At 52.9% G+C, this 14996-nt stretch overlaps 1 protein-coding gene across 2 annotated transcripts in view; it reads right to left on the bottom strand.

The window, feature by feature from the left end:
* Window positions 1-4993: 4993 nt before the first annotated feature.
* Window positions 4994-14996, bottom strand: part of DIPK2B (divergent protein kinase domain 2B) — a 50132-nt gene continuing 40129 nt past the window's right edge. For both annotated transcript variants that reach the window (XM_039251916.1, XM_039251917.1), the window contains exons 3-5: window positions 12160-12333; window positions 7972-8260; window positions 4994-6713 (exon numbers count right to left, since the gene is read on the bottom strand). In XM_039251916.1, the coding sequence (XP_039107847.1) occupies window positions 6370-6713; window positions 7972-8260; window positions 12160-12333 (807 nt within the window). In that variant the 3' untranslated portion in view covers window positions 4994-6369. The remainder of the gene's footprint in view (window positions 6714-7971; window positions 8261-12159; window positions 12334-14996) is intronic.

Raw genomic sequence — 14996 nt, 5'->3', positions numbered from 1 at the left:
GGGACGGCTCTTCTTCTAGTATGGGCACCTTCAACTTGGGCAAATGTAATAAGAGAGAAGCAAAGAGCAGTAACAATGAAAATGCTCCTACTCAATGAGCATCACTCTAGAGTAAGTCCCAACTGGGAAACTGGAGTCTTCCTTTTTTTATTTTTTAAATTCTATTTTATTTATTTGAGAGAGAAAGAGACAGTGCGAGTTGGGGGCAGGGGGTGGCACAGAGAGAGAGAGGGAGGGAGAGAATCCCAAGCAGGCTCTACGCTGTCGGCATGGAGCCCGACACGGGGCTCGATCTCAGGAACCGAGAGATCACGACCTGAGCTGAAATCAAGAGTCAGATGCTTAACGGACTGAGCCACCCAGGCACGCCTCGAGTCTTCTTTTTAATCCAACTCAGTCTTCGTGTGGTTTTCATGGTCAAGACCATCTTGTGACACAGGTAATGCTTTCATGTTTTGGGCAATGTCTTCTGTTTCATACAGTACAGCACCACTATGCAAGCCGACGTCCTCACCTGGTGGCTGCCTCATTCACCGAGTTGCTTTCTCCCATTTTATTTTGGAATAATTTTAGACTTACAAAAAAGTCCCAAACTAGTAGACAGGATTCCCATCTGACTCCCCTAAGGTTCACATCTTACCAGCCCTAGCACAACTATCAAAACGAAGAAATGGACAGCGATGAGATACTATGCACTAATCCAACAGGCCTTAGTGGAATCTCACCGACTGTCCCGCTGAAAACCAGACAAGCAGCCCACAATGGCTGGGGGCTGGCGCGGCACCGTCGGGCCTTCCCCTTGGCGGTGCTCAGAGCTGGCCTGGCCCTCACAGCTGGGCCTCTGTGTTCTCCTCGAATGTAAACAATTTCTCAGATCACTAACATCAGACAAGGCCACTGTGTGACCACAACGAAGCAGGACAAAACAAGGCCACTCTGTACTCATGTCTGAAGACAAAGAACAACAGGAACGTTGTTTAACCAAAAAGAACCCAACATGCCCCTGTCCTGGCTACTGCGAGTGACGGCTGCTCTGCTAAGCACAGTGTTTGCCTGCTCCGTTCTTCCTGCCCCATAGAAGGGATTTACGGAGGTGGGCAATCGTGGGTTTACCCCCACTTCGTGACAGCACAGCCCCGCTTCCCTGGACGCTCCCCGAGCTCACCCAACAAGCTCTGATCCTCTAAGAAATCCTTTCTGACCCTCTCTTTTCATGACACCTTATGTTGCTCCTTAGGGTGCGTTTTCTCCTGGTTCCCAGGAGCGATAAACCCTACTTGTTCACCTTGTGGGTGTGTTCCTGGTAAGCCTTGGCACCACTGATGTCCTTCTTCTGGGTCAGGATCCAGGGGAGGATCCCACATTGCATATAGTTCTCATGTCCCATTAGTTACCCCCCACCCCGTACCCCTCCCCAATCTGTGATAATTTTCTAGTCCTTCCTCACCTTTCACGGCCAATTGTAGGATGTCCCTCAGTTTGTTAGATGTTATCTCATGATTCTATTGAAGTTTTGCATTTGGGGCAAAAACACCAGGGAAGTGAGGCCGTGCCCTTCATAGGGCATCATGGTGGGGAGCACACGGCGCCTTTGTGACTTATCGCTGCTGATGTTGACCCTGATCACCTGGTTAAGGTCGTGTCCGCCAGGTTTTTTCACCATCAAGTTACTGTTTTTCCCTTCGTTCTTAATGGGTATGTTGGTGCCAAGATAACTTTGAGATGAGGCAGAAGCCCTGTTTCTCATACTTTCGTCTACTAGTTTCAGCCCCCACTGGGGATTCTTGTCTGCAACAATTATTTTTACTTTTTTAAAGTCCATTTATTTAGTTTGACAGAGAGAGAGAGAGAGAGAGAGAGAGCGAGCAGGGGAGGGGCACAGAGAGAGAGAGAAGAGAGAGAATCCCAAGCAGGCTCCGCAGTGTCAGCGCGGAGCCCTGTGTGGGGCTCCATCTCACCACTGTGAGATCACGACCTGAGCTGAAGTCAAGAGTCCGACGCTCAACCTACTGAGCCACTCACTGCCTGCAACAACTATTGGTGTGGTGTTTGCCCAGTGGTGATTTTCCACTCTCGCCATTTCTTCTATGCTTGTGAGTTGGAATTCTACTGTAAGGAAGGGCTCTTGCCTTCGCCATTTATTTACTTATTCAGGTATTTATTTATATCAGTATGGTCTCGTAAGAATTGATTTTATTTATGGGTTATAATCTGTTGCCATCATTATTTATGTTGCAGCCTTTTTGGCTGAGAGGCCCTCTCTTCTTGCCCCACATTTGCCCTTCAACTACAGAATGCCTGCGTGTGCCAGGCTCTGGAGGCACATTCTATTATTGAAACAGGACATAGCCCTGCAAAGGTAGATCTCCCCACCGCCACCCCGCCCCTGCCATTTTATGGAGACTCAGAGAGGTTAAGCAACTTGCCTGAGGTCACGTAGTAGCTGGCAGAATCACTGTTTGAAATCAGATCTCGTCTGACTCCAGGGCCGGAGATCTTTCCAGAAAGAACACAAATCCAACAAAGTATTTCTTTTTAACCCTAGAGGGAATGCTCAGGCTCACAGAGTCACTCACGGGCGGAAGTCAGATGTTACAGGAGCGTGCCGGGAGGCGAGGGACCTAAACGCTGTCACTCGGAGCGAGCTGCCTAAAACAGTGTTCTCATTTGAAAACGTAGGACTTGCCCACCTCACAGCTGCAGCCAGCGCAGTCGGTTCTCGTACATCAGTTCCTTGGCCTTGGCGGTGGTGAAGTGTTTTGTAGATCACCTCTGCTCCCACACCAGGGGCACTCTATGCCAAGGCCAACAATTAGTATTCTCAAGCACCCAGGGCCAGCTTCACGGACATGCAAGCCATGCAGTCTCACAGGGCTGCACTTAATTTAATGCTCTGTGGTCCTGCAAATCTTAATAACGGGAGGGCCCACTGCTTCGTTTTCTACTAGCCTCCCCTCCCCCCAAATTACGTAGCTGGTCCTTCAGGCAAGAAGGTGGCAGCTAGCAAAACTCAGGAATCCACTCTGATGCCTCCAGGAAGATTCCCGAGGATGGAGAATGTACCAGAATGATATCTTTCTGGCTGAAGTCTCCTGAGTGCTGACTTAACCTGTCTCCTGGCCGTTGAGGGAAAGAGCCGTTCTCCAGGAAGCCCCTGTGTCCTGTAGATGGCCAGCATAATGTCACAGACTGGGCTGCCGTAACAAAATACCACAGATGCGGGGCTGGTGAGCAATAAAGAGTTCTTTCTCACCACAGTTCTGGAGGCTGGGAAGTCTGAGATCAAGGCGCCGGCAGATCTGGTGTCTGGTGAGGGCCCACTCTCTGGTTCGTAGGCAGCCATCTTCTCACTGCGTCCTCATGCGTCACAAGGGACAAAGGGGCTCTCTGGGGTCTCCTTTAGAAGGGGACCAATCCCACCCATGAGGGCTCCACATGGCTCCACACCTCCCCAAAGGTCCCAGTACCTCATACCATCACACTGGGGGGTGGGGGTGGGATTTCAACGTAGGAATTCGGGGAACACACCAACATTTCATCTAGAGCACATGGGATGTGACAAGCACCAAGCCAAAAGGGCTGAAGAATGCAGTCATGATCGTCTGCAAGACCATTTTCCAAGCGCCCGCGCTGTGCCCCGCCCGGTTGCTGTGGGGAACACAAAGGACCCCATGCCACCCCCAACCTGAGGGAGCCCTCGGCCGGATGGCGGGACAGGACACAGGTCTCTCTGCAGTATCCTTAGGATTAGCTTCAAATGGGGCACAGACCTATGGGTCAGGGGTACAGAGATGGGACTCAGAAAGGGCTCGCTGGGCGCCAGGCTGTGAGGAAAAGCTCTGGGTCAAGACAAGAGTCAGGACAGGATCTTAAACGATGTGTGGGACTTCGTACGGGGAGGAATGGAACCATCCGAGCCTTGGCCCTGAGTACAGATGCAGAGCACACTTCCTCATGGCCGGGTCTGGCTTTTGAGCCCATCACTGCAGACTGGCATTGGGGAATATTGCAGCTTGGGTTCTTGAAGGGCAGATGCTAAGACAGAGTTTGGTGTGGGGAGGGGGTGTTGGTTTCCTGTGTCCACTACAACAAATTACTACAAAATGGGTGGCTGAAGCCGATAGAAACGTATCATCTTGTAGTGCGGAAGGTCGGAAGTCTAAAATCAGTTGCACTGGGCTGAAAGCAGTGTTGGGAAATGTGGTCAATCCTTGTCCTTCAGATCAAGCCAGAAGGCAACCGTCTCAGACTCCCAGGCAGCCCAACCCTGCCCTTCCGGAAGCTTGGCCCGTCATCCTCACTATTGTGATGGCCCTGGGGGTGGGGGTGGAGGTGGGGGATAGTGCCTCGAAGAACCAGTCTAGTGGACCACAAAATAGGACTTCTCTTGGCCCACTTTCAAGTGTGAAGGAAGGCACCCAAAGCGGTTAAGACAGGGTGAAAATCAGCAGCTGAAGGGGAAGGTAGGAAGGGCGTGGTCTGGTAGCAGGAGTTCTGGAACTATCTCAGCAAGTCCGTCTTCCTCCTTGGGCGCCTCCTCCTTCCTCAGTTTCCCCGTCTGCAGTGCGAGGCCTGTTAAGTCAGGCATTCTGAGCTAAAGGTGGTGATTCAGCGGGAGGAAAGAGGGGGCCGACTGGGAGGTCCCTACGGGGCTGACAGGGAGGCTGGACAAAGGTCCAAAGAGTCCCCCACTGAGGTTTGAGGCGCCAGGGCGGGGCTACACACGGGGGCCCACATAGCACGTGACTAAATATTTCAAAGGTATAAAGCAAACTAACAAACTGTCAAATCAAGTATGTTCCATTGGCTGACCTTGAAAAAATATTTTTTTAAACGTTTATTTATTTTTGAGAGAGAGAGAGGGTGCGAGCAGGAGAGCAGGAGGAAGGGAACAGAGCGAGAGGGAAACAGAGAATCCCAAGCCGGCTCTGTGCTGACAGCGCAGAGCCCGACTCGGGGCTTGACCTCACAGACTGTGAGATCATGACCTGAGCCGAAGTCAACAGTCAGATGCTTAACGGACTGAGCCAGGCAGGCGCCCTGCCCCCAAATTTTTATAATGACCTATAAGGCCAAGTTGGAATGGACATTCTCAGACTCCTTAGCCTCCTGCATGAGGGGCTGTTGGTGAGGACAGAGCTGGCCTGCGGCCCCGGCTGGGGCTGCAGTGTCCTCACAGACACAGACACACACACACCCCGCCCCCGCTCCCCTACTCCAGGGAGCTGAGCTCTCAGCGGGCCCTGCGCTGCACTTGGAAATCCATCTCTGTAGTTAGGTCAAGGTCACACTCACCGAGGGCCGTTTCCTGCCAACGACCGAGTGCAGCGGGGGTATGAGGGCCATCCAGCCTGGGGAGACTCGGGGCTCCTCTGATGGCTGGCTTGTCCCCCAGGACACCCTGGCGGCCTTGCCGAACCGTCGTTTTTAGCTTGTGCCGCTGCCGGCCTCACAATGCGCGCACTGACCTTCCCTCCCTCACTTGGGCTCAGACTTGCAGTACCTCCTTCTTGCCTTCCGCGCGGGCGTCTTCTTGGATACGACTCTCGGCCACCTCACCCTGTCCTGACACCTGCTTCTCGCAGCTCCTGGATGAACACGTCGGCCCCCCCAGCCCACCTGTCATCGTTTCTCAGCCCCGGCTCCACCCCACGCCAGGAGGTGCCTCACACGAGCACATGGGACCCCGGGCACCCAGAGTGTGGCCCTGTCCGTGCGTCTCCTCCCCCCGGGGCAGTGTGGGGAGCACAGCAGGGGGGCTAGCGAGCAGGAAGGGGGCCCCTCTTGTTTGAGTCTAACGCAGGCCTGGCCTCACCTTCCCCCTCCCTTCCCTCCGTGTCGGCCTCCACCTCCACGGCTCTGTCTCCTTTACCCGGCCTGTGCATGCTTCTGGAACACTGTCTGTAACCACCGGCACGTGTCCTTGGCCCTTCACATCCCTGTCTTTTTTCACGCACCCATGAGTTTGGCTGACAACAGGGGACACTGAGGCTCCAAGAAGTCCAGTGAGTGTCCACACTGGCGTCTCCCGCTGCCCGGCCCCGGGGCTTTTCCACGTCGTGGCAGCCGGCAGGGGACAATCACACCGTGTGACACAATGCCCCTCTGGCTGTCAGCGTCTTCCTCGGGTCCTGGGAAATGAGCGCACATCTCTCCTAATGTCCCGATGCGGGGCTCGAACTCACAAATCGAGAGATCATGGCCTGAGCCGAAGTCAGACTCTCAACCAGCTGAGCCACCCAGGCGCCCCCATGACTTGATTCTTCTTAAGAAAGGCCAATAAGCAGCTTCCTCTTTGTACCTTGCAACAACGCGACTGGGCAAGGGGAGGGGGCAAGGATGTGGTCCCCGAGGGCCAGCAAGGGCCCCTCAGAACTTATCATTGTACTTGCAGTCCGGGTATCGGTAGGCGAATCGGGGGTCACAGGTTCTCAGGGGTCTCAAGATGTCCTTCAGGCGGCTGGCGGCCCCGAGGACTTCGGGGGCAGGGCTGGCATCCTCCCCACATTGAGCAAGGGCCGCGTCTATCTCGTCCTGCACGGGGGAGGGGAACTTGCCCTGGAGAAGCTGAGGCAGCACCTGCCGACACACCAGCACCAGGCTCTGCGTCTCGGGGATGGCGTAGCAGGAGGGCAGCTCGGCCTGGCAGCCGGAAACCAGGCAGCTGAAGATGTCTTGACTCTCTTCTGGCCCGGCGGCGGCTGTCTGGCTGCCTGGAAGAGAGAGGGGAGATGTTAGTCGCCCTACAACCCATGGGGGACCGCCGCTGGTTAGAATTGCTGGGTGAATGGCGGAGTGTTCCGGCACGTCCCGGACGGGAGGTGTAGAGGGTGGGGACACAGTGGTCCCGGCCGAGAACAACATGGGAGAAACAATAGGTGATTCAGAATATGCATTCAGTGTGACCGACAAGTGCAGTAGTTTTTGTGTCCCCAATATTCTGGAACTAGCTTCATGTCTTCTAACTTGATTCTTTTTTTTTTTAATGTTTATTTATTATTCTTGAGAGAGAGAGAGAGAGAGAGAGAGAGAGAGAGTGCCAGCGCACAAGTGGGGAAGGGGCGGAGGAAGAAGGAGACACAGACTCTGAAACAGGCTCCAGGCTCTGAGCTGGCTGTCAGCATGGAGCCCGATGCAGGGCTCGAACCCACAAACCGCAAGATCATGACCTGAGCCGAAGTTGGACGCCGAACCGGCTGAGCCACGCCGAACCGGCTGAGCCACGCAGGCACCCCATACCTTGATTCTTCTTAATAAAGGCCAATCAGGAAACGAGTGTGGTTTAACTGGCCTTTCGTTGCAGGCCTGCTCATAGAAGCCAAGTCGGAGATGAGAGAAGAAACTCCTTTGTCCTCTGATTGGGCTCAGAAAATTCGGTCACTGCTAGAGACTGGGATGTTCAAAGAGTTCTAGAACCCTGGGTGAGCCTGGGCCGATGGGGAGAAGCATGATTCACTCACTCACACACCTCATTTGATGCCGTGCTTTTTGGTCTGAACATTTTTGGAAAAGCAAAAGCGCCGACCCGGACGGCAGCGCGCACCAGCGAAATCAACCAGATATGTACGTTTCAGATGCAAGGGCCGGAAGCATCTGCCACACAAGGCTCCGAGAAGATGGATCCGGAGGTGGTGTGTGTGCAAAGAGGGGGCAGGGCAGGTCCCAGCATGCCCTGACCGAATGGGGTCAACAGCAGCGCCCTGAGGGTGCAGTCGGGGCGGAACCGCGATGCAAACTACCTCCATGCACAAGGTCAGTTCCCTTTTCGAGATGCAGCCGGAGCACAGACCCGAAAGGAGGAGAAGGCCGTTTTACGGGACCGTTGACACCCCTCCCCCCGCAACCTTGGGCTGCTCTCGCTGTGACACCCAGAGACTGGAAAGACCCAGGGGTGCGCCCCCACCCACACCCAGGCCCCCCTCCCTGCCTCCGGTCACCCCGACTTCCCCTCTGCCAGCCCTCGCTGGGTACCTTCCTGCCTGTCGATGACGCCCAAGGCGCTGGCGTCCCGGATGAAGAGATGCCCGTTGTTAAAGATGCCAAACGTGCCCGCATCGACGTGGGTGAAGTAGAAGAAGTAGTTCAGGTCGTTGTTCCTCAGGGACTCAAGGACCCCGAGGAGCTGGTAAGCCAGGTCTGCCGCCTGGTCGGGGGCCGCGCCGTAGAATCCCTGCAGGGGGCTGGTGCTGGTGCTCACCAGGAATCTGCCGCAGGAGCCCAGGTACTTGGGCAGCGGCCAGCCCTCGGCGCCGGGAAAGATCTGGAAGTGGGAAGGAGGAGGCCTTAGGGGACCAGAGAGAAACACTCAATCACTCCCCGACACACCCGCTCCCCTGCCTCTCACCGGCCGGCAGCGCCCAGAGGGATCGGCCTTACCGGGCACCCTCCGCCCCCAGACGAGTCAGTGACGGGTGTCTCAACCCATGTTTTTACCCCCCGGGCCCTGCCGGGACCCAGCGTCCCTTTTATTCTGGTGCCAAAGGGATCCGGAAAGGGAATCTCTACTTCCATGGGGTGGGTGCATTTCGGCAGCTTCCCCAAGCGAGGGACAGGAATGCCCGTGCACTTGCTGCGATTTTAGATGCGATTGAGGACTGTTTATTTTAAGAGTTGAAGTCGAAAAAGATGAGAGTATTTGGGGTTTCAGGACACCACTGCCTAGGAAGAGGCCATGGGGGTAAAACAAAACAAACAAACAAAAAAGAAACTGAGTTAAAGACGAGAATATTTTTTAAGTGTTTATTTATTGAGGGAGACAGTGGAGAGGGGCAGAGAGTAAAGGAGAGAGAGAGAGAATCCCAATCAGGTTCCTTGCTGCTGACGCAGAGCCCGACACGGGGCTGTCACTCAGGAACTGGGAGATCATGACCTGAGCCGAAAGCAAGAGTGGGATGCCTACCCAACTGAGCCCCAGAGGAAAAATTTTTTTTTAACGTTTTATTTATTTCTGAGAGAGACACAGCGTGAGCAGGGGAGGGTCAGAAAGAGAGGGAGACACAGAATCTGAAGCAGGCTCCAGGCTCTGAGCTGTCAGCACAGAGCCCCACGTGGGGCTCGAACCCATGAACCGTGAGATCATGACCTGAGCCGAAGTCGGACACTTAACCGACTGAGCCATATTTTAAAATAACAGCGCAGGCACCAGGTTCTGGGATAGAGCAAAAATCATGAAAGTGGCCCTTGGTGGCACATGTTTTAGGAACCACGCCACTGGCTCTGGGTGAATCTGCCTGGCTGGGTAACTACCTAGTCACAAATGCTGCCCCCGCCCCCCCCCCCCAACTTACTGGAACCTTCCAACAGCCTGACACTGATCTAGGGAAGCACACAGCCCCCAGTGATCTCTTTTGTGTCCTCATAACAGCACCACACTTGTGGATTTGAGGGAAGAGGGAATCCTGCTGGTCTTTTCTTAACTATTTATTGAAGCAGCTGTTTCTAGAATGGTCTTTCCTTTTCTTTCTTTCTTTCTTTCTTTCTTTCTTTCTTTCTTTCTTTCTCTCTCTCTCTCTCTCTCTCTCTCTCTCTCCTTCCTTCCTTCCTTCCTTTTTATTTATTTTGAGAGAGAGAACATGAACCGAGAAGGGGCAGAATGCAAGGGAGAGAGAGAATTCCAAGCAGCCTCCTCACTGTCAGCACAGCGCCTGACGTGAAGCTCAACCCCATGCACCATGTGATCATGACCTGAGCCGAAATCAAGAGTCAGTCGCTTAACTGAGCCACCCAGGTGCCCCTAGGATGGTGCTTCTTTATTTATTTATTTTAAAAATTTTTTAATGTTTTATTTATTTCTGAGAGAGAGAGAGAGCAGCAGCATGAGCAGGGGAGGGTCAGAGAGAGAGGGGGACACAGAACCTGAAACAGGCTCCAGGCTCTGAGCCGGCAGTCAGCACAGAGCCCGACGCGGGGCTCGAACCCACGAACCGTGAGGTCATGACCTGAGCCGAAGTCGGGCGCTTAACCGACTGAGCCACCCAGGCGCCCCTAGGATGGTGTTTCTTTAAAGTAGGGGGAAATGGCAGGAAGTATAAATACCATTATTTTTCCTTCTTTAAAAAAAGAACTGATCCGCCTCTCTGATGATTTTCCACAGCCTCCTGCCCATTTTAACCCACCCACATGTGAAGCTCTCCCACTGTGTGCCACAGACGGGGGTCCCGCCCCCCACCCCAGCCACAGAGCCATGGAGTCATCCCGGGCTCGGGCAGACCCAGGCTCTTCTTGGGCGGGGCCCAGGGTGGATGGAGGGTCCCATCCCAGGCCTCTCCGGGCTCTGCTGCCGCCACCAAGGTTAGGACGATGGGAAAGAAGACCGTCGAGGGTGTGGGACAAGCGGCAGTTCCTTCTTCTCTAGGATTTACTGTGCCGACGTTACTAGGCAGGTCTTAGCGGGAAGACTCCTGACCGGGCAGTCGCACGGCTCTGGGTCTGGGTCCCCTTGCTGACATTAGCTAAGTGACTGCGGTCATGTCACCTCGTATCTCTGAGCCCCACCTACCTCGTCTGGAAAAGGGGACAATAATAATATTTCTGTGGGGTTGTCGAGTGGTCGTGGTGTAAAACATTCAACACGATATCCAGTATCTGGCAGGTACTCGATAAGCCAGAGCAGCTCATTATATGTCAATGTATTAGTCATGAATATATGAATAATTATATTGATGATTAATATATATTATTATATGTAATGTATAATTAATATATAGCAACATTAATCATACAGTAAATTACACATTAATATATTAACAATGATATAGCAAGTCATTATAATTATTAATATATAATATAATATATAGCATTATTATAACTCATATATTATATATTTTCTATTTATATAATATTCTATTAGTATATTTTACATATTATACATAATGATTAATATATATTAATATACAATATATAATAAATAGTTATATATAATAAATATATTAATATATCAATTAACTCATACTATGTGATAGAATATCTAATATAATTAATATACCCATAATTATCAATTGTGCATAATTGATAACGGGATATGATTATATTTAAAATTAAGTTAAAATGATGAAATTAATAATATCCAATTAATTGTGACCATAAACATGAAGTGTCTTTGTTGTGGCGTCTTCCTCCCCCTCCCCTTTCTCAACTTGTACCTTCTCCCTTTCCTTCTCTTTTCTTTCTTTTGGCTTTTTAACTGTTTTTTCATGTATATTTATGTATTTTGAAAGAGAGAGACAGAGCAGGAGCAGGGAAGAGGCAGAGAGAGAGGGAGAGAGACAGAGGATCTCAACCAGGCTCCACGCTGTCAGTGCAGAGCTGGACGTGGGGCTCGAACTCACAACCCACGAGATCATGACCTGAGCCGAAATCAAGAGTCAAAAGTCGGATGCTTAACTGACTGAGCCACCCAGGCGCCCTTCCATGTCTTTTCTTTCCCTTCTCTCCTCCTTCCCTTATTCCTCTTCCTCTTTCTGCCCCCCTCTTTCTCTCTCCTCTCTCTAGCCCTCCTCCCTTTTCCACTCCTTCCTCTCACTTCCTAGTTTCCTTTGTGCTCACGGTGTGAGTGTCCGGGTTCTTGGGATTTGGGGGAAGCGGATGCGATTGGGCTCCACATGGTCTGTGGATGCTTTTGACCTGCTCAGGGTCTTCCTCCACCACTGGATTGGAAGACGGGGAGCCACCATGACTGCCTCATCGATCAGTGACTCCCCAAGTTCTAGTGCACCCTCATTTATTTGCCCATTCCCCTCTTTTTTTTTTAAATTTTATTTTTAATGTTTTATCTATTTCTGAGAGACAGAGAGAGACAGAGCGTGAGCAGGGGAGGGGCAGAGAGCGAGGGAGACACAGAATCGGAGGCAGGCTCCAGGCTCCCAGCTGTCAGCATAGAGCCCGACTTGGGGCTCGAACCCACGAACCGTGAGATCATGACCTGAGCCAAAGTCGGATGCCCTACTGACTGAGCCACCCAGGCGCCCCTGCCCATTCCCCTCTTGATGAGCATCTAAGATACTGCCACCCTTTTCTCCTTTCCAAGCATCGCTGTGGGGCTCATCTCCAGGAGGTGGCCCCAAGGCTTGCTGTAAAAGGGAAGAGAGCTAAGCCCAGGGCGGCCCCCTTGGAGCCCGACCCGAACCCCCTCCCTGGGGTGGGGGGGAGGTCCCTGCATACCTGCAGGAGGATGGGATGCGCGTTGACAGCCAGCGTGTAGAGCAGACGTAGCTTGTCGCGGTCCGTGAAGTGGTCCATGAAGATGCTGCCAGCGTCGGCCACCTCAGCATAGCGCCGGACCACACGGTCCAGGAGTCGCTGCGACGGGCAGCGCAGGAAGGGAGTGGGCAGGCCCTGCAGGGGGGGCGGTGGGAGAGACCCCGGGAGGGGGGAGGCTGCTGAGCTCTTGTGGGGGGCCGCCAGGATGAGACCTAGGAAGGCCCTGATGGTGGGAGGAGACACCAGAGTTGGTGTGCACAAGATGGGCCTTGCGGAGGGAGAGACCCCAGGCCGGCAAGGGGGGGTCTGAACACTTTTGGAGCGTGGAGTGTGAGGGGCTGCACGGGCACGGGCTGGGGGACCGTAGGGGGAGACCCTCAGGGCCATGGGGGAAAGGACTGAGCCGTCCTAGGGGCAGGGGAGGCGGGCACTGGGGAGGAGGCGAGCCCGGCAGGCAGTGAAAGTGCTGGAGCTCGTGCACCTTGGTCGCCATCACGCCCCCCCCGCCCCCCTGCAGAGAGCCAATCTCATGCTGCATTAATCAGATCAGCCCTCATTGACCTTTTCGATTCCTTCCACCATTTCATGACGCTGCCGCAACTGTGATGTTACACATATTTTCCGCGACCTTCCACCCCACCCCTGCGCCTTTCTCTTCACAAAGAAGAAGACAAAGACAGTGTCTGAACAAAGACAGTGAACCCAACCTACTGACGAAAGAAAACAAAACGAGTTAAAAACAGGGGCCTGGGGCCCAGTTGGCCACAATGCAGCCCCTGCCCCATACCTAGCAGCTAGCCGTGTGACCTTGGACAAGTTACTTAGTCCCTCTGTATTTCGGGGTTACAAGTCTAAAGTGAGGGTGCCAGTAATAGCACACAAAGAGATCATGAGGATCAAATAAACCAATAGGTGTAAAATACTAGAACGGTGTCTGGCAAGCAGGAAGCCCTCAGTAAATGCTATCGGCTCGTATTAAATTAAAAAAAGTTACACTCCCAGCACAGAGGATAGTGGGGATAGCCAACGATAGTGGGGGTGGCTAGAGTCAGGCACTGTGGCTCAGAAGGGGATTTTCAAGCTCTAAGACCCTGGCTTTGAAGATTACCAACCAAAGCCTTGAAAGGTTCGGGGCAGAAGGCGTCCCACTGGTGTCTGTAGATTGTGTTTCCAGGCTGCCTGCCTAGCGGACGCTCTGGTTGAGGGAGCCGTTGGGGTAGGTGGTGACGGGCAGTCCCCAGAGCCCCTGGACACCCGAGCACGGGGCCGGGACCAGCAGCCTGGAGCCCTCCGTGTCCCCAACCAGAACCCGAGAGGATGAAAGGATCACTAAGAGCCTTGAGATGCCTCGAGCATCTTGGAGGTTGAAGAGGGCATGGATAGGCTCAACCATCTTGGTTTGCTTGGGACTCAGAGTTTTCTGGGACGTGGAGCTTTCAGAGCTAAAACTTGGTCACCTTCCCACGTGGCTAGACCATGGCCAAGGGCACAGCATGCTTCCGCCCCCAGATGACGACCAGAACTGACTGGCAGAAGCCAGGGTGGATGGTTGTTGAACTACCGTGGCCTGGGTACCCAGGAAGCCCTTGGACTCCCCGGGGGTGGGGAGGGGCTGGGCCAAATTCTTAGGTGCCTGGGCATGATGAAACGTGACCAGAGTTGTCCGACAGGTGCCACTGTCTACTGGCCAGAGGGGTGAGAGCGCGGGAGTTGAGCTCCGAGAAAGAAGATTAAAGAACATTCCGTTTTTTGCACCTCTTGAGTCTGTGAGTGTCCAATTCACGTGCGCTCCATCCTTCGGGAATGTTTATAGGTGGGAGGAGCGTGGGCTGGGTAATTCCCGTGCAGTAGCTTGGTTAATCTTCCCAGGCGCGCACGTGGTAGGTGCCATTATGAGCCTCATTTTGCAACCGAGGAATTGGAAGTCTTCAGAGTGTAGGTAAGGGTTAGATTCAGGATTTGATCCTAGTATGGACGTGTTTGTCCCCCCGCCCCCCAACTTCATATGTTGAAACCCTAATGCCCAGTGGGATGGTATCAGGTGGTGGGCCCTTTGGGAAGTAACTAGGCCATAAGGGTGGAACCTTCATAAAGGGATCAGGGCCCTTATAAGAAGAGACGTGTTTGGAGCGCCCGGGTGGCTCAGTCAGGTTAACGTCTGACTCTTGATTCTGGCTCAGCTCATGATCTCATGGTTCTTGACATCAAGCCCCAATTCGGGCTTTGCACTGGGCATGGAGCCTGCCTAAGATGTTCTCTCTCTCCCTCTGCCTCTCTCTCTCTCTCTCAAAAAAGAAGCGACACGGGAGCACAGACAATCTCTGGGGCCAGAGAGAGTCAGTAATCTCTTCTCTTCTGCAAGATCAGCTCTCAAGAGAAAATACCTCTAGAAAAGAGAGGACACATTGGCCACCACAACAACAACCATCATAGGTGATAATTATTGAGCGGTACCTGTTCTAAGCCCCTCACAGGTAGTGTTTTCTTTCATTTACTCCAAGACCCTAGTGAAGTAGGTACTATTAATATTGAGAAAGTCAAACATTTTCTTAAACCCCAAGGTTCCATTTTTCTTCCCGATTCTAAAAGAAACGAAAACACATGCATCAGCTCTTAAAATCTTGGAGGACAGTGAGGTCTAGGCTGAGGCCTAAAGCATGGATAGAATGAACCCATAGAGAGAGAGGGTGGGAGAGGATTCTATGCAGAGGGAACACCTTGAATAAACCTTGAGATGAAAGAGAATATGCTAGTAACAGCGGAAAGAGAAGGGGCCAGATGGCAGGAACATTGGAGCC

This window comes from Hyaena hyaena, unplaced genomic scaffold (assembly GCF_003009895.1).
Source record: "Hyaena hyaena isolate Hyena2069 unplaced genomic scaffold, ASM300989v1 scaffold_402, whole genome shotgun sequence".
NCBI lineage: Eukaryota > Metazoa > Chordata > Mammalia > Carnivora > Hyaenidae > Hyaena > Hyaena hyaena.
This window is presented reverse-complemented; position numbering and strand designations above follow the sequence as displayed.